Source organism: Neltuma alba, unplaced genomic scaffold (genome assembly GCF_004799145.2).
Source record: "Neltuma alba isolate B1F8T4 unplaced genomic scaffold, ASM479914v2 tig00003893_pilon, whole genome shotgun sequence".
In the NCBI taxonomy this organism is placed as follows: Eukaryota; Viridiplantae; Streptophyta; class Magnoliopsida; order Fabales; family Fabaceae; genus Neltuma; species Neltuma alba.
The window spans coordinates 44743-64534 of NW_021633470.1; the positions used below are offsets into that span (position 1 = coordinate 44743).

Sequence of the window (19792 nt, forward strand, 5' to 3'; positions counted from 1 at the left end):
CTACAACCTAGGCAACAAAATAGGGACAGCTATCAAAGTGGATGAGATGACTTTAACAAGAGCCAGGACAATGTATGCTCGGCTGTGTGTCGAGATTGATCTGAATGCTCCGTTACTCCCGTCGTATTTTGTAGATGGCAACTGGCTCAAAATAGAATACGAAGGTCTACATATGATATGCTTCCAATGTGGCAAGTTTGGACATAGTTCAGAGAGATGCCCGTCGAAAATTACTGCACAAAATCCAGATGCTGGAAAGTCGGTGCAAGCACAGGCGCAGGAAAAGAAAGACGCTGAAATCAACCAGACACCGCCGGTTAGCACTCCGGCAAATCCGTTTGGAGAGTGGATGGTTGCACAAGACTCAAGAAGAGGACGTAAGCACCTGCACAAGGAGAGTAGGTCGGCTGAAGGTCAGAAAAGAGAGGTCAGACACTATAGAGAAGTAAGAAATGCATCGAGATTTGCTATTCTGGAAGATGAAGGTGACAAGCTGGAGAAAAGAGGGGAAGAGGAAGAAAGTAGCCGTACCTTGGTTGACATAACCAATGAACCACATCTGAGGGAGACTAGCAAGAAAGAAAGAGTGCAGCTTAGAAAAAAGGCTACGGACGGTAGGAAGGAGTTAGAAGACAAGGAAGGGAAAGGAAAAGGAAGAAATAAAGGGAGTGGCAAAAAGGAGGCTAAGGAGGAAACAAGTACTGAGAAGCACCCGGAGTCCAAAAAAGAGTGGGCCCAAGAAGAAAAGAATGGAAAAGAAGGCGTAATAGGAAAGGAGAAAAATAAAAGGACTATAGGGGTATCCGAATTGGGCCACAAAAGTGAGGAAAAGACTGGGCTAAGGGAGGACATGCTTATGGAATATGAGGGGGAAAGTCAGCATGGGCCCATTATTGCCCAAAATGAGTCAAGCTCTAGAGGACACGCAGAACACTCGAAGGTTTCAAGAGGGGGCCGATCAGCAGAAGACATGGACCTTGAAGATGGAAAACCACCAGACCCTGGGGATGGAGGAAATATATCGGGCTTAGAAGAAGTGGAGGCGCAACTAAGAGCTCATGGGCAGTTAATATCAAGGAGGATAGAGGAGCAACAATGCTCCCGAATGGAAGACTAAACCATGTAAGTGGTCCTCTTCTCAATTGTTTTTTAATGATAGTAGTTTGGAATGCAAGAGGGGCAGCTGGAAGAGATTTTGGCAATGCCCTGAAAGAGTTGAAGAACAGGCTAAGACCTAAAATTGTTGTCTTACTTGAAACTAGATGTAGTGGAGACACAGCCCAAAAGATTATTAAAAAGCTGGGTTTTAAACAGCAAAGAATCAGTGAAGCAATAGGAATGTCGGGAGGGATATGGGTGCTGTGGAATGAAGAGGGAATAGATTTCAGAATTCTTGAAAATAACAAACAATTCTTGCATGGAGTAGTGTCAGGGATAGGAAACAGGGAGTGGGCTTTCACTGCTATTTATGCAAGCCCAAAAGAAATGGAGAGAAGAGAGCTTTGGGATAACTTAGAAGGAGTGGCGAAAAGAAACAAGCTTCCTTGGCTCTTAGCTGGAGATTTTAATGATATTAAAGATGAAAGTGAACAAAGAGGAGGAATTGACCCAAGTGAGAAAAAATGCAAAAGGTTTGCCGACAATATTAATAGATGTAACTTAATTGATATGGGCACAGAAGGACCGAGATTCACTTGGCGTGGACCTATCATGAAGTTCGGAGGAAGACTGTATAAGAAATTGGACCGGGCTCTATGTAATCAGACTTGGAGGAATAGTTTTAGTGAAGCCTTTGTAAAAGTTGGTCCAAGAATTCAATCAGACCACCACCCTTTGCTCATTCATCTTGCGGGAATGAAAGGAGACAGATCCAAGCGCCCTTTCAGATTCGAAGCTATGTGGCTCTCCCATAAAAATTTTAAACCTTCGATCAAGGAAATGTGGAATGAAACGAAGGAAATCCCAAAGGACTTGGATGGATTGGAAGACTTCCTGAAAGAATGGAATGTAAATGTTTTCGGACATGTGAAGGAAAAAAAGAAAGAGCTAGTAAGGAGGATTGCCGGTATTCAGAGAATCATTGCAGAGACAAGTAACAAATTCCTAGAGGAGCTAGAGATTAAACTTCAAGAGGAATTGCAGGAAGTTCTGAAACAGGAGGAGACCCTATGGTTCCAGAAAGCAAGAACGAAATGGTTAACTGATGGTGATAGGAATACCTCCTACTACCACACGAAGACCAATATTAGAAGAAGAAGAACAAGAGTTATGACCCTAAAAGATGACAGGAACGTAGTGGTGGAAGGGAAGGAGGAAGTAGGCAAACTCATCAACAGTCACTTCCAAAACCTCTTCAAAGAAGAAGTGGAAGACCGAGGATGGATCCATACCACTCATGGATGGCCGACAGTTAAGCAAGAAGAATGGAGCAGAATTGGCAGGATACCGAATAGAGATGAAATTAAGGAAGCCATGTTCTCTATTGGTGGCTTGAAAACTCCAGGTTCAGATGGTTTCCCGGCAATCTTTTACCAAAAATGCTGGGACATCATGGGGGAGAGTGTGTATAAGGCGGTGGTAGACATGTGGGTAGCTCCGTTGAAGATGAAGGCGGTCAACACAACCCTAATCACTCTAGTCCCCAAGGTGGACAATCCTGAGAGAGTGACACAACTTAGACCCATTTCCCTTTGTAACGTCATTTATAAATGTGTGTCAAAACTCTTGGTGAAGAGGCTAAAGCCTATAATGCCGAACATAGTGTCCCCTCATCAAGTCAGTTTTGTCCCAGGGAGAATTATTCATGATAATATCATCATTGTCAATGAGCTGATTCAATCCATGAGAAGAAAAAAGGGCAAGAAAGGTTATATGGCAATTAAAGTTGATCTTGAAAAGGCCTATGACAGAATAAACTGGAAGTTCATCGTAAAAATCCTTGAGGAGCTCAACTGCCCAGCTGAAACGAAGGAAAGAATTATGAGTTGCATCCACACGGAAAAAACTAGTATTCTTTGGCATGGCGAGAAAACAGAAGAATTTCAAACAACTCGGGGTATTAGACAGGGTGACCCCATTTCCCCCTATCTATTTGTACTCGGAATGGAGAAACTCACTCATATGATCCTAGATAGGGAGAGAGAGAAACAGTGGAGAGGTTTGAGAGCTGGCCGATCAGGGCCTAGTATTACACATATGATGTTTGCTGACGATCTTGTTCTTTTTGCAGAGGCCACTGTTAAGCAGATTGATGTTATCTCGAATTGTTTACAGGAGTTTGGAGAGGTCTCGGGACACAAAGTCAGTCAGGAGAAAACGGTTATCTATTTCTCCCCAAATGTCCCGGTGCACACTAGGAGAGCCATACGCCACAGAAGTCAGTTCAAAGAGGTGGAAGAGATTGGAAGATATCTTGGCGCAAATATCACCTATCCAAGGAGAAGAAAAGCTCGATACACAAGTATTGTAGATAAACTAAAGCAGAAGCTGGGTGGTTGGAAGGCATCAAGTCTTTCTATGGCGGGAAGAATTACCTTGGTCAAAGCGGTCACGAGCTCTATGGCACTTTATACAATGCAACATGACAAAGTGCCGAAATGCATCTTAGAGGATATGGAAAGAGCTCAGCGACGATTTGTTTGGGGAGAGGAAGGAGATAAGCACACCTGGCATGCTATAGGGTGGGAAATGATGTGTAAAGAGAAAGAGTATGGAGGGATGGGTATAAGATCTCTGCACGAAATGAATGAAGCATTCATATGCAAGCTACTGTGGAGATTGAATAAAGAACCAAACGCCCTATGGGTTAAGGTGTTACAAGGCAAGTATGGAAGAGGGGCAAATAACAGAGAAAGACCTGTCACGAAGAATACTGATTCAAGGCTCTGGAAAGAAATGACAAAACTATGGGAAAGGTTTGAGAGTAATATCTCTGAAACTAATGTCTCAACCCACCAAAACATAAAGCAGCTAACATGGAAGCTAACGAGCAATGGTGCCTTTTCAATCGCAAGTATGTATCAAAACTTAAAGGGCCTACAACAACTCCCACAAGGAAGAAACTGGAAGAAGGTTTGGAAATTAAAGGTACCTCAAAGGATACGGGTATTCATCTGGAGAGTATGCCATAAAAAACTCCCTACAAAGGAGATCACAAGTAAATGGGATGGGAGTCAAGGATGGTGTGGGATTTGCAACCAGAAGAAGGAGGACCTTCTCCATGCATTAAGGGACTGCCCTTATGTAACCCACATATGGAGAAAAATTATACCATGGCAGGAAAGAGTCAAGTTTTTTGGCCAACAGTGGGAAGAATGGCTGACAGGAAACCTTCTGCAAAAAGTTAAGCACTCAGAAGGCTTCAACTGGGATCAATTATTTGCGGTAGGACTATGGCAGATCTGGAAATGGAGAAACCTCCTCATACATGACAGCAACTTTGAGTTACCTCTCAAACCAGAGAGAACCATATATAGTTTACTGGAGAGCTATCAACATAAATGGGGAGAGGAACTATTGGAAGAACAGAGTAACAGAACTAATAGTACCAAATGGATAGTACCAGACAAAGGGTGGTGCAAGCTGAATACGGACGCAACCGGGCCTTGCCAGGGCTTGAATGGATGCGGTGGAGTAATAAGGGGTGACGGTGGGGAATGGCTGGGGGGATTTACTATGAAAATTAATCACTGCAGTGTGACCAATGCTGAAGCTAAGAGTGTCTTAGTAGGCCTAGAGGAATGTTGGAGGCTGGGTTTTAGGAAGGTCGTTGTGGAGTGCGACGCTCGGCAAGTTGTGGAAGCAATAAACGACATGAAGACGGTCAATGGGGACTTCTTGTTATTTGCTCAGATTCGCAGCATGATGCTAAAGGAGTGGCAAGTGAAGATAACACATATCTATCGAGAAGGGAACCGGTGTGCAGATCGCTTGGCTTCACTGAGCCTGGATCTGCCTGAATGGTGGAAGAGCTGGACTTCCCCACCCAGTATTGTGGAGAATATTCTAAGAGAGGAAGCTTATGTAGATATGGCTTCCGGACGCTGACGCGCTCTGTTAGTTATCTTTTGTGTTCCCTTGTTCTTATCCCTTTATTCTAGTCTTTGGGCTTCGCCCTTTTTTCACCTAAAAAAAAAAAAAAAAAAGTGACAGAAGGCGGAAACTGTGTACGTGCTTTGCCTTTTCGGTGCTTTTGTTGACTTGTTCCTGTCTGAAGCCTCCTAACTAATAATTATTCCTTCTATTTGTATTGTATGCATGCTTGAAGAATTCCCTTTTGATGATGCAGTGTTTGCCCTCTTTTTAAAAAAAATTTAAGTGGGTTTAAAGATCTACTGCCATGAATGCAGTTCTTTGCATCGAATTTAAGTTCTTGCCGCAATGTCTCTCTGAAAATAAAAATTAACGTGCAATCAATCAATCAATATCCTAAAAAGCTCAGGATTAGAACATGCCCATCCCGGCAATGGGATTGGGAGGAAACGAGGGAAAAAGTTTTGGAGTTGATATCTAGAGAAATGGGAGCAGGAAGTACAATGGTTTGAGAAATATAATGAGGAGGAAATTAAAGACGCGTCTGATTTTTCATACAAGTATACCAATTCATCTTCTAATTTGGTAATGAGAAATATAATTTTAAGCAGTCATCAGTATTTACATGTTCAGTTGAGGGGGAAAAAAAAAGTGTTGTTTCTTATTTCTCGGCTACTTCCGTTGCCATGGATGCATAAAAATGACGAGTGCCTTTTACTTTTACTCCTGATAGGCTAATTTTTTACTCGTACTTAAATACAACAACTTCCTGTTGTTTTCAATATAAAAATTAGATTGTATTATATTTGTTTTAAATATAAGACTTTATTCATTTTGTTTTTCACAGTTATAATTTTTCCCCTCGAACTATCAATATTAATTATATAATCAGCGTGCAAATGCGTATTTATTGTAAGTTAATTCTTCTTCTTCTTCTTTTCCTTCTTTTAAAAAGGCCACGACACACAATTTTTTTAAATAAGAAATTAATCACCTTATTATTATTATTATTATTTTTGTCTAACCACGCTTCGTATTTTCAAGCTCTGATCACAATTCTTTCATAATCTCACAAAGAAGGCGGCTGGTAATTATCGCACATGATGATTTAGGGAGAAAATAGTACTAGTAGACTAGTAGTACCTCGTAAATAAATTTAAAATTCATAAACCATCCTCAATTTTAAAATCTCGTAGACGATCTGAAAGAATTTCAAATGCATAAACAAGTGCGTGCTGCGAACCTCTAAACTGTCATTCAAATGTTTTAAGAATTTATATGTTTTTTTGAATGTATCTCTCTTATTCGATTAATAAAATATATTATGGCATCGCAACTGCAGAAAAGTAGCCTAGAGACTGGGAAAATGACATTAAAGACAACCATAGCTTTACAAATTCTACAAGAAAAAAGTTAAAAATCTAAATTATCGTAAAATTTATTAAAAAAATTTCAATATAAAAAAAATATATTCGATACAAACTAATCATATTCAACCTTTTGTACTGCTTCGTTTTGGGGAAAAACATAAATTTAATCTACATATCGATTATTTTTATTTTTACTGGGGCAAAATTAAGTATTAATTAATAATCAATAATATTAAAAATTCGGAAAATAAGGTCAAGTTCTCACTTCTCATTACTTCGCTGTCGCCAGTTTCTGATATCCCGCCGAGGAGCATATCTTATCATCAGTTTTCAAATTTGAGTTCTTCTGTAGTTTGTGACTTTACTTACATTGTCCCCCGAGTTTCATTCTCATCATCTCTGATTCTGAGCTCACAACGTTGTACCACCACCACACACTGTTCGGAGCAAACCCTAGAGATCTTGCATTGGACTTTCCGGGACGTTCCAATCCGATCGCTAATGGCTTCGCCTGAATCCACCGCAACTCCTGCCCCATTGTCAGCGGTAAACTCCTTTCTTCTGCTTTATTTTCCATCTCCTTCTCAATTTTTCATTAGGGATCAAGAAACTTGCAGCTTGTCGTTGCTCAGGATTGAAAGTTTTTGACTTCATTGCCGATTGTTAATTTTCTGATCTTTTTCGCCTCAGGCCAAGGAGAACACGGCTCCGATTTCATCCAAAATCGCGGTACGTTTCTCATTTTTAGTTTATCTGTCAAGTGAGATTGCATCTGAACATTTGATAAGAGTTTGGTGCTTCGAGATCGTAGAAAACAAAACATGTGCAGCTTTAATTTTTGTTGGTTCTGTTTTAAGGTCATTTAGCTAGGTGGGCCAAAATGATAGTTAAAAAACTATTTAACTTGATATAATCTTGAACTCTTCGAATTGCTGTGCCCAATTCCAGGAGCTGAACCAGTCAAGAACGGAGCTTCTGAACAGAATTCAGAGCTTGAAACAGGTGAAATTTACCGGATCTTTTCGAAATCCGAAGTATTGTAATGATATTACGTCCAAAAACTAACGATTTGAACCTGTTTTATGCATTTTACTTTTTACATATCCTGCATTTGTTATCTTTTTGGTGCTGATTCTTCCTATTCCTGGTCACTAGGATTTGCACAATTGGAGGTCAAAGCTAGACACGCAAGTGAAGGTCTATCGCGATGTGAGTGACGATAAATCTCTGCAAAACGCTGCATTTTGCTGCGTAGTTTTGTTTCATTATGTTTATACTTCATATTACTGCTTCCGTGTTGTTTATTTGCCCATATAGTATATGACATATCTAAATCTGAAAATTTATGTTCGGACTCTCTTTCTTTCCGGTTCCCTCGGCCCCAACTACCATCAAATGCAATGTATATGTCTTGAAGATAATTAAAGGGGTTTTATACTATTAATTCTTTTCATGATGGTATAATTGTTTAAAAAATTTCATTCATTCATTTTTCATGTTAAGCGCCTTTATTGTGCTTATTGCAAAACATTTGGTACACATCGCATTTGATGGACGATTATTAGAAGAGTAAATCTTCCCCACACACACCATGAACGATATCACTTGTTGATTTGTTTTTGGTTTAATGGTACATCTGCATTATAAAGCTGTTCCTTGAATACCCTAGTGCAGTGGTGCTGATTTGGAAAATTATCAATAGCATCTATAAATTGACATGCAATATGCTCTTTTGCTGAATTTGTATACGCTGTGTTTATTTTGGAAAAATTGTTCATCACATTAAAATCTATTCAAGCTATTAGATTCAATCCAGCTGTTGTTTCTTCCATTTTTTTGTGTTAGTGGAGCCCAACCATTCTCTTCCGTTTTGCAGGAGCTTTCTGAACTCAAGAAGACACTCAATGTTGAAGTGGAGCAACTCCGAACAGTAAGTTTGATTTCAGTGTTCTCCTCATGTGCTCTTTTTCAAATGAGATTTGTTTGAATTTTATTTGCAAAATCAAAACCAGGAATTTCAAGATCTGAGGACAACCCTTCAGCAGCAACAAGAGGATGTTACTGCTAGTTTAAGAAATTTGGGGGTAAGCCTGTGCATTTGGCAGTGTGTTATCTTTAAAATTCTCTCTCAGAATTGCATGGTTTACTTCCAATATCAAGTTTGCCAAGCATAGTAAAACGGTGGTGCTGTTTTGCAGCTAAATGATGTTTCTGGAGATGATGGGAAAGCAGAGTCAAAGGAGACACAGACTGAAAAAACTGACAAGGAGGAGGAGGTGGCGACCAAGGAGGACGCTGTTAAGTTATCTGAAAACTAAATGGGCGTTATCTGTATTTGCAATTAGTAATGCATACGCTAAGAGGACATGAATGAGTGACACTATGTGTCTTCACATTGTTAGTTCTATGTTGTGTTTGTCGAGTAAGAATGAGTCCAACCTGTTTGCTGGGGATAGAACGAGATTTTATAATGCAATCAATACTAAGTTCTGCTGTTCTGCCTTCATTATAATGCAATCAACCCGGTATGCCTCCATTTACTTTCATGTGGAAATATAAAGCTGGCGTGTTATTACTTTAGTGGCAATTGAATTATCTCTCTATGGATCGGCCCATTACCATTTTAATTTCCTTCCAACTCCGTTCACATCTCATGCCTCCTTCAAGTCATTTTTTTGCTGCCTCTACCTCTGCTACCTAGCTGTTCATGAATAAGGTCACGCAGAGAGCGTAATTTGGCGTCTCTGGGTTCAAGTTTTGAGAATGAACTGAATTTTGTAGTTTGTGAATGCTGGAAACGGGTTGTATTGAGTAGATCGAAATCGTAAGAAAGTTTAGTCTGTCTTGAATTAATGTTGAGTTGTACGGATTGAGGTTATGGCATTAAAAACACAGGGGGTTCAGGTCCGTGTATGTACCGGTGGCATAATGCGAGTGAGATCTCTCATCATTTAATGATTTGCGTAATAATTAAAGTTGCCTATGTCAGTGGGTGAAGTGAACTTCTGATTGAAGAAATAAGTTAACGTTTGGAAACAGAAAGGGTTTGGTTTTCATGTACTTATGATCCAAGTACTAATACTATTCAACAAAGATGCATCAGTTACTATTAATTTGTATGTACGCCCCTCCTTGCTCAGTTGTGAAGCCCAAAGCAAAAGTCACGATTGACCCCTAATAATTACATCTCTCTACCTACCCACATGTAATGCAACTTGGGGCTGGGATGCGTGTATTCTACATTTATATTTTTATACACACAATTCAAAATTTGATGCAATATGAATAAAATTATACATTGTCTGTTTTATTTTTCAATAACTTCGTCAAAAATCCCCTTCTGCTTAACCGATCTTAATATATGACACTAAAAGCTTATGTTGAAAGCGTGCTTAGGAAAAGTGCATTTCTGTGGGGAGGGAAAACGAGAACTGTGAAGGCATGGGGACTACCCCACCCAGTTACTGATGGACTGCAGAATATATGCGCGATTATGTGGACCCATGACCTCCCTCAATCGTAAGTCATCACCTCTAGATCCCAAATCTTTGTTTTTCTTAATATTCACATAAAAATAGTTGATGTCACGAAAACGAATCCAACCTAAAAATATTTTAGAAGTTGCCATAAAACTGTACATTTTAAGTTGTGTCCTCGCTTAATATTAAAAAATTGACATGATTTCAACTTTATAACTTGGTTTACTAATTTATTTTTCGTACAATATTCGAAACTTCTGGTTTTAAATTGTTAGCTCAAAACTATAATCCCATATTACATGTTCCTAGTACAATAGTACCTTTTATCTTATTTTAGTTGTATTTTTTTCATTCTATTTATACCATTGTATATTTGTATTACAGTCAAGAAGCCGGAAATGTGTGCACAATTACAAATTAATGCATATTGTGAACGTTCTATGGTGAGAAATAGGAGGACGATATTTTCATCGTAACAAGTTTTTGACGCATATGGAACTAGAAGATCTAAAAATGATATGCCGGGATTCAACTTTGCTCAACCACGTTTATTTTAATTTAATATTTTTAAAATCACAACTCGTTTTTTCTTTTTTCAGAGAATTTGATATTGGCCATAAATGCCCCTACTCAGAATTGATTATGTTCTGGTAGGTGGATAGATTAGCTGAGATGGGATGGTTTAGATTTTGGTACTAGAGAGAAGACCAGTCCTTTGCTTTGCTTCTGGGGCTGAAGTAAATGGAGGCAAGTAGGTGAATTGAAGTGATTTATGACCAAAGTGAGAGAGCATTCAAAGAGGTTCCTTCTGGGCAAATATTCTTCTCCTCTTCTTTCCCCACACCCATTGGCGCTTTTTACCTTGTCCTCTCCTCTATTCCTTGGTTCCCTTATTTCCCCCCTCCAAGCAAAATTGTCCTTTCCTTCCTTTTTTAAATTTTCCTAGAAAATGATGGGGGCCCAAATTTAGGGAGGCGGAGTGGTCCTATTCAATCAGTCAAACCCTAAAAAGATTGTTTTGATGCATCCACTTTCATGCAAATAAAGGAAACTTGGAGGGTGTGAGTGGCAAGATAACCTAGTCTCAATCCAACAAAATATATATTCAATACGAGAACTCGCGATTTTTTATCCTCCCGGAAGAATCTTATCTGGAAGAATTAAAACCAGGTTCATGGATAACAAATCACTTGCCATCAGAAGAAAACAAAAGCTTACAACATCCATAATGGACAAAAAATCAAGGGGAGGATAGATAAAAAGGAATAATAAAAACGCTATAATAATACTGGAGGGTCTTGGGTAATAAAGGGCATAAGCATATGTATGAGAAAAATAATGGTGGAATTGCAAAAAGATGGAAACGATGTGTTCTTCTGTCATTGTCGTATTATACTTTGATGGTCATCCAGGCCTGCGCACTTTGCTCCCTTACGGAGTACATATTACAGAGTACATTCTTGGCATTTTCCCTTCTTTTTTAAGCCCCACTTCACTCTTCTAGTCCTCTTCTTCTCTATAATTTCAAGTTTCCACTTGCTCCACTGCTCACCATTCCTCCAAAGTCACTTCTCTTTCTCTAGTGCGATGGATGCAAAATCTGCTGAAGCTGCCTCTCAAATTTTGAAGTATCAGGTAATTACAAACCCAGAATCACACCCTAATCTAAATTTAGCTCCCTTATCTCTTCTCAAGTCCGAAGCTTAGTTTTTCTTCTCTCTGTTTCTCAGACATGGTTCTTGAAAGTTCCTATCCACTGCGAAGGATGCAGGAGGAAAGTCAAGAAAGTTCTACAGAGAATTGATGGTACAAACAAATTAAGCTTGAGTAGAAAATTCTTCTCTTCTGTCTGTTCTGGATACGCTAAAACAGGAAAATGGCTCGAAAGTTCCACTCTTTCTTCAGTACTATGCCTCTGCTTGGCTTCTTCCTTCCTTGTTCTTTTTCCCATGCATGACCAGATTATGAAGCTCCTAACTTTGCCAAGTTAACCCAAATCCTTACTCATGAGTTTTCTCTAACCTGGAGTTTCTTTTCATGATGGTAACAATAACAGAGATTTCATGGAACGTTGTTGCTTTTACAGGTGTTTTCATGACAACAATCGACCAGCAGCAACAGAAAGTAACGGTCATTGGAAGTGTTGGCGTTGACATCCTGATTGGAAAGCTGATCAAAGCAGGTAAACATGCCGAAATATGGCCGGAAAATGTGACCGGAAAGGGAAAATCTTCCGGGAAAGCAAAGAAAAAGAAAGAACAAAAAGGCCCAGAAAACAGGGACAGCCATTCCACTGATAAATCCGAATCAAACCCCAACACCGACAAAAACAAGGGACTTGAAAGTGCTGCCAACTGTGACAACAACAACAACAAAAGCAAAACCAGCGAGTCGAAAATTGGCGCCAACACAACGGTTATTCCTCCGGCTGGTAATCAGACTCCAGCGGACGGCCATAAAGGGGGAGGAAGTGGAGACGCCGCCAATAAAAGCGGCGGAGGGGGCTCTGGTAAAAAGAAGAAAAACAAAGCCGGTGGTGGGGGTGGTGGTAACAATCGGTCGAATTCAATACCTGCACCTGCACACACTGAATTCCAGACTCCTGGGCAAATGAATCCCAACCCTACACATCAGCAATCACACACTTACCCTGAAACCTATAATCCTCCTACGGCTTATCTAACGCCGTATAGATCATATCCAACGGGAAGAATGGGTGGTCATTCATCTTTCTATGTTCCATCATTACCCTACATGCACGCAGGCCTAGACCATGAAGTTTACCAGCTGCAATCTGCACCGTTGGTTTCCTTTGAGATTTTCAGCGACGAAAATGCCAATGGATGTTCCATTATGTGAAGAATTGGAAGGGAAGAGAATGTGAATGGCCAGAGATAGTTTTGGAGTGCTGATTGTGTAACGTAAGGAAATACAAATCGTGGGATATTATTTAGCGTTGGTTTGATACTTTGTTAGTAGGTTATTTTGGTTCTGGACCAGAGTGTACATGATGTAGTCTTCCCCACAAATGGATTTCTATCGTCATGTTTTAATATGGTAACCTTGACGTTCATGTGATCTCAAAGTGTACCCGACAAAATCTAAACTATTCCTTCACGGCCTCATAGTTGAGAATAGAATAATGTGCTTAATATATTCCACTCAAACTTTGACTGCCCCGTATAGGTATCTCATATTGCAGTCTCTACTAGTAGTAAAATGTTCAGGCACCATATTCAAATTAAAGCACTTTTTTGTAAGAAAACAGATCATGGATTTAACAGAAGAAGGTTGACATTGTTTTACGTTAAAAAGCAGAAAGAGTGAAGGTTGACATCCGCTTATGCTTAATGTTTCAAGAGCTAATCCAGTGTGTATCTTGAAGGATGAAAAGATAAAACAGAGAATGATACGTAGGAGGGAAAGTATGAGTCAGAAGCAGAAAACTGATCAAAAGGCTTGCTATTGGGTGACACGCGGAAGAAATTTGCTTTACACTGAAATGGGCACCAAGACAAGCCTAATACATCCATATGCTACCAAGCGAATCATCTCATTATTCAAGGCAATGACTTTAATCAAGCACACTTTAGAAACAAAATGCAACGCTTGGTGAAAGCTAACTAAACAGTATAGTTCCTACTAGTCGGAAGAAAAAATAGTTACTATTACCAGATAGCATTCATTGCAGGGAGCCAGGACTGCGTTAATTTTTCAACATCGGGTGACCCGTGATTTCTGGCGTTAGTTTGCGGGGCTTTGCGGACTTCTATATAGAAATTATAAAGAATTTATATAAATTTTAGTTCTTTAAATTTACTTTTATTTTGGCCTTCGTTTTTTAATTTTATTTATATTTATAACATTAGTCCTTATAATCTACTAAAAACATAAATCATTTTGCCTCTTGATGGACGAAAACCTATAGTTTAAAACTTAAAGGATCAAAATCAAAATAAGACCAAACTTAAATGATCAAAAATTATATTAACCCTGTAAATTCATTTCGGCCACTGCATGTCGGTATTTTTCACTTTAAAATAGTTTATTGTATACTTCATGGCTGCGTTATACGTCGTATACCATAACGAAACCATGGCCAGGTCCCTGTATTTAAAAGCTTTTCTAGCTTACACCTTGCTGCAATCTAGGGATTTTTTTAGCCGTCTGAAATTAATGGGCAAATGTTCATTTTCTGAGAAAAATTACTAGTCATTACGAGATTCTGTGATAGAAGTGACGCTTGCTGATATAGATGAGAAACCAACAGTATTACCAGCTTTCGTCGATGTGGAATGATCGGAAGGAGATGACTTTACTTGAATTAGCATCTTATACCCAAAGTACTAATCCTTTGTTGACATTCGGCGCCAAGGTCAGAAGCAGAATAATTAATGCGTACGTGTGGGAGAATACTAGTGTTGGTAATTTGTCATTCTGGCAACAAGATGCGGGATTGGACAAAAAGAGAAAAAAAAAATGGTGGTTCTTGATTTTAGCTACTGGTCCATGAGTCCATCTTTAGCATAGTTGCAACATATCACAAAGTGAAGTTCACTTTTTGTTTGCCAAATCTCATTTTAAGGCCAACCATTTTGGCATCGCATTTACACCTCAAAGGCCGAAACCTTGTCAGACCACAATTACTTATATTTACTTGTCAATAACATAATTCTAAGATCTTAAATTAGTCATCAATGAACGATTAACTTAACAGTTACAATACTGATCTCCTATGAACTTAAACAGTTAGAAGTTTTGACGTGAGGTGGCAAAAACAGCATACGTGCATAGAATGTGGAGGCGGCCTGCCATGTGAGTGATTTTGGTTACCAAAGGCAGTGCGAACATCAATGGGAAAAATAAAGTGCAAAAAGCACTAAAGCAACGAGCGTGTGTCTGTTGTAGTTTATTATCAGAAGCTTGAAGCCCGAGAAGATAAAAAGGTGGAGCAAGCTGAAACAAGTGGCGTCACATTGAATAAAAGCAAACAGAACTCAGTTGCGTAGATGGGACTACTTAAGGCTGAGACTTCCAAAAAAAAAAGGTCTGCACATGAATAAAATCTATCAGATTCATTAATCGTTCGCTGAATTCTGAACACTGATGGGTTATTACCGTATAGACATACCTAATACATCAAATTATATATCTTATTTGTGTGAAAGTTTTAGCATAATTTGAAAAGTAAAATATCCTAATTCATTACGGAACATACGTCCAAAAAAAAATCCAAGTCCATCATATACAAAGAGCAGAAATATTCACACTTTGGTTTTCTTCGTAGTGATCTTAGATAATTTCTTTTGTTTAGGAACGAAGATTTTTATGGACCTTGAATTTAAAAATACCATGAAAACTTGGCTCAAGGTATGGACAACATAGATTCTGTTCGTGTTTGTAGTTGGAGACAAATGAGATTAGGAAAATGGGTCCTTATCCGATTTTTCTACTCTTAAATCTCGACACTTCCACATTGCTTAAATTTGCATGCTTTAGGGAAACACACACACGTTTACATTTCTTGGATTTTCGAGCAAAATGACGATACATAGCAAACAAATTTTGCATATAACAAGGCCTGATGATTCTGGGTTCTAATACTAGATATATACACTTATGAGACCCTGGGAAATACTTCTTGAAAGCTTAGATAAAAGTTGATGCCTTTGAAGTCCGATGATTCATCCCAAGAATGATCACAATCACGGTCACGTCATCATGGTACCTCCTCCTCCTCCCAGCCGGAACATTCATCAACTCTTCCATGCTGAAACCTGCATGAGCCTTGCTTAGCTATCTTCTAACCATTCATCAAACAAGACACATACTATCACAAAATGAACGATTTTTTTTTTTTTGGGGGGGGGGGGGGGAGGGGGACAAGAAGAAGATAGGATAAGACTTCACAAAATGACCTGCGGAATTGGCTGCTCTTGCTAAAAGCTGCTCGATAAGAAACTTAGCTGGATCACCAAATGGATTGCTCAAGATATAGGACTCAACAAGCTCCACAGCCTCATCGTTACTAAAGAAGTCAAATAAGCCATCACTTCCTACTATCACAAACTGATCAGAGTTTGAGATCTCATGCACATTCATTGATGGTTGAGAGGAAATATATGGAGGGCTTGTAAGATCTCGGACTCGAAGGATTCCCATCAGTGCATCATTCAGACATTTCTGCACAGGAAGATAATAAGAAAAATCAAATCTACTTGTTTGGTAGGACAGTTCTTTTTCCTATTCTGTAAGATAAATTATGCGTTGAAGAAGCAGAGAACTCAGTAGGAACGACTAACACCTCCATTCAATCACTCTAATTAGTAGCTTCATGTGCTAAATGTCCAAAACTTCCTAATTTTTGCCAATTAATTAGTAGTACCTTTTTCAAGTAACCTACTCCTAAAGCACGAGTAACCTTCAGTTTTCCTTTCACTTTTCCTCCTATAATGACTTTAGGATCATCTGGGTGATCAGCCAGGAGTCGAGCTCTTTCAATGTCATTTTCAACTGTATGACTTTCTGTGAGCTGGATAGCTTGAAGTTTGCCTCTTGTATTACGTGTTGCTAATACAGCTTTGCTGTCACCTAAATTAAGTGTGTATAAGTCATTCCCATGAAGAAGCACTAGTAAAACACAAGATCCAATAGAAACTAAATCAGGCCGTTCCCCCATTTCCTGTTCAACCATGTACAAGAAATCATTCTCAACCTGGCTAAGAGAGCGTTCAAGGCTATCAAGCACCCCATCTGAAAATGATTTATAAGGCACTCCTACCTTAGCAGATAGGTTACTCTTTGCCAAACAGCCATGATAAGAATTGTTGTTTCCCTCGAGTTTTGACAGAGATTGCTCCTCATGAACAATAAGATTATCATCCAACTTACAGGATCCACCCAAACCCACATCATTAGAAGCTTTGATGGAATCTGGCTCAGATTCCCAGTACAATATATTAAAGTTAGATACAATGGTGTCATACAGAGTACCAGCCAGAAAGTCGGCAGCATCTCTACCATTAAAGCCATCATAAACTGCACAAAAGAGCCAGCCATTTTCTTCAGAACAGACTGCTTGGACTCTATCTTCACCAGCAGCTCCCCCTGCTGCTTGGACTTCCATGGCATTAAGGAAACCTTCACTCTTGGAAGGAGCGCTCATGGGTTTTAATGTACAAGAGTCATAGTCAAGCATTTCACTTGGAGGGGATGGACTGCAACTTAAGTTTGACAAATTACTGTGGAGAGAAGATGACAATATATCCAACCTTGAAAGACTTGGAGAAGAGGGTACCTTGCGGAATGAATTAGGTGAGTCCCAAGTTGGAAGTATTTCTTCTCCTATCACACCATTGCAGATGTTTGTGTTAGCTAACGTAGCATTTGCACTCAAGGCTGCACCAGACAAGCAAGAGAAACTGCTTGTTCTGTGAATTACTTCAGGTAGAATGTTATAGCCTTTGGCAACCTCACAAGGTATACTTCTTTTACTACTACATTGATAGCCAAAACTAATTTGAAGTTCTCCTTCAGGACTAAGCATGCTTGATCTCCTGTTTGAAAGAAATCCATTGTCAAACGTCATCAATACCACAGGCATCTAAATGTATAGAAAAACTTACTATGATTTATGACATGTTATTGAACTTATAATCTACGCTAAGACAGCCATTTTACCAGACAGAAAACTTTAATAAAATGACCTGCCCAATATAACTTAGAGACGCCCAAAGAACAGATTGTTCATTCAATAGAATTTCAAAGCTTGCATCTCATGATCGGAGTGCAACTATCATGTCGATAAAAACAAAAATCGAGGGAAAAATATCATGCTCAACGGAGCTCTTCAATAGATCTAAATATTCATCAAGTACATTTTAGGCCCTAGAGTCTTGATTCAAGTGACACCTTCTCTGGACACAAGTGTCAGTGGTCCTAGATGGATCTAGGTCCGGTAACCTCACTACTCCCAAAGCCTTGTACCTTCTTTATAACCAGAAAAACAATGCACCTCTTAAGTCATACTCTAAGCCAACTGTCAAATATTGTGCAAGAGTTGGTGCCGATGCCATTGCGGCGTTCCTCTCCAACGAAAAAAAAAAAAAAAACCAAAATGTTTTCCCATCAGGAATAAAATAATGAGATGTCGTTAACAATACTTAAACCAGAATATAGACCTCAGGATTTTATAAAGACCACACCACCACCCCACACTCCCGAGAAAAAGAAAAAGAAAAAGAAAGTTGATTAAGCTATGATTGAATTGAGCCCAAAGGACTTTCCGTACATGGTGCAGCGAGAAAATGGACAGGCAGACACTGAATTCTATAGACATAGCGTCATGTCAATCAAACCTCAATGACCTTCTTTCCAACACTTTCTCCCTCTCAGAAGTCAGAACCAAAGCTTCAGAGAGATGATCCATATCATCAGACCGTGAGTATTGCCGCTTGATGTAAGAGTTCAGTTGACAAAAACTAGAGCGTAAGAAACTCGAGATAAAATTACCCGATGCTCGTTTTGTTGACAGTTCACATCCAGTGATTCTTTCAACAAACACATAACTTCTGATTAGAATGCCATTAAAGCTTCTTTAACAAAAAATCCAAACAAGTATACCCTTTGTCCTTTATTTCAATTCAAAAGCCAACTATTTCGCAAAAGAAAAAAAAAAAAGAAAGATTAAACGCCAAGTTCGAGCATAACCGTTACTAAAACAAAATATACAGCATAGAGAACGAAATCCCACTTACCAGTTGATCCTCAACAAGGCACACGGAGACAAGAGAGACGACGAAATCAGAATGCAGCAACTTACATACAGCGACGTGCATATATATAGAAGCAGAATGAAGCAGAGGGAATGAAAGTGTGACTTTGCATAGTAAAAGCAAATCAGAAGGCTGGAGAAGATCTCTGAGAAAATTTTGATGTAGAAGATGTGTGGGAGAGTGAAAAGGAGTGTGAGTGGAGAATCTGTATCGAAGTGGCACCCAAAAGCGGCGCTTTACATGAGGGCATTGGATGGTAGAGAAGGGTCTGCTCAATTTAGAAGCATTTTTCCGTGGCTCACGTTTTGGTCTCTTTTGTCGATTCCCTGTTTATCGGTAAAGTCCGTTTTTTTTTCTGAGTTTCATTCCAACACGGACACTTGCACATTTTTTGAGTTGAACACTTGCACATATCTGCGTTCTCATAAATCTAATGTTGTGGCTTGTGGAAAGTGACGTTGACTTGGGAAATTACCGTGTTATCCTTGCCTGGTCAAATAACAATTTCTTTGGCTCCATCTCGTCCATTTGCTAAATCCTACCCAAAAGCCCTCCATTAAGACCTATTTTAGACTTAGATGCGCCGTGGGACGCCAGATTCTCTATATTTCAGATCATATGGGAGGGAGGATTGAGTAAGAATATGAACTTCTTTGGCGATGATGTTTGTGGCAAATTTATTGGTAATAATGTTAACAGGTAAACCGTGTTAGGGAATTGGAATAGGATACTCATGCTGTATAGATGCTGCGTGTGAATTGAACAGTGCAACGTTTGGTTCCACCATCAATTATTCAGTTAACTTTTGCGCCGATTTGTTTCCTAAAGTGTGAGAGCCAAACCAAAGCCAACCATTCCAAAATAAAATTTTTCCTGAAAGCCTGCCTTGGTTCTTCACTTCTTATCATGCTCTTGGCTCTGCCATCATCCTAAGGCATCGCATCCTTGGACTTTAAAAAGAGTGAATTATGTGTAGTTTTGTTCACTTTGAAACAAAACCCCAGAAGTTGCTGAGCTGTGGGGCAAAATTGGCTTAGGGGGGACAAACCTTACACACTGATTTAACAATACTGGGGTGAATTTCAATTGTGAGAATAATTGGTCAATATGATTATCCTTATTCGGCACATAAAAAAGA

At 39.2% G+C, this 19792-nt stretch overlaps 3 protein-coding genes across 4 annotated transcripts; 2 read left to right on the forward strand and 1 right to left on the reverse strand.

Moving 5' to 3' along the window:
• The first annotated feature begins 6692 nt into the window (after window positions 1–6692).
• Window positions 6693–8919, forward strand: LOC114742918 (uncharacterized). Its single transcript, XM_028931144.1, has 7 exons — window positions 6693–6947; window positions 7092–7130; window positions 7350–7403; window positions 7557–7610; window positions 8278–8331; window positions 8414–8485; window positions 8600–8919. Exons 1-7 carry the CDS (start codon window positions 6903–6905, stop codon window positions 8717–8719), a joined length of 438 nt encoding a protein of 145 aa, XP_028786977.1. The 5' UTR covers window positions 6693–6902; the 3' UTR covers window positions 8720–8919.
• A 2446-nt stretch (window positions 8920–11365) lies between these two features.
• LOC114742806 (heavy metal-associated isoprenylated plant protein 35-like) lies at window positions 11366–12909 on the forward strand. Its single transcript, XM_028931018.1, has 3 exons — window positions 11366–11515; window positions 11611–11686; window positions 11967–12909. The coding sequence occupies exons 1-3, from the start codon at window positions 11468–11470 to the stop codon at window positions 12737–12739; spliced, it is 897 nt and encodes a 298-aa protein (XP_028786851.1). The 5' UTR covers window positions 11366–11467; the 3' UTR covers window positions 12740–12909.
• A 2344-nt stretch (window positions 12910–15253) lies between these two features.
• Window positions 15254–18943, reverse strand: LOC114742967 (probable protein phosphatase 2C 40). 2 transcript variants are annotated; one of them, XM_028931197.1, is made up of 4 exons: window positions 18637–18943; window positions 16266–17436; window positions 15799–16063; window positions 15254–15657 (listed from the first exon to the last, which is right to left on the reverse strand). In XM_028931197.1, exons 2-4 carry the CDS (start codon window positions 17424–17426, stop codon window positions 15530–15532), a joined length of 1554 nt encoding a protein of 517 aa, XP_028787030.1. In that variant the 5' UTR covers window positions 17427–17436; window positions 18637–18943; the 3' UTR covers window positions 15254–15529. The 2 variants fall into 2 exon arrangements, with proteins under 2 accessions (XP_028787030.1, XP_028787031.1); XM_028931198.1 differs by lacking the exon at window positions 18637–18943 and adding an exon at window positions 17895–17932.
• Window positions 18944–19792: the final 849 nt, after the last annotated feature.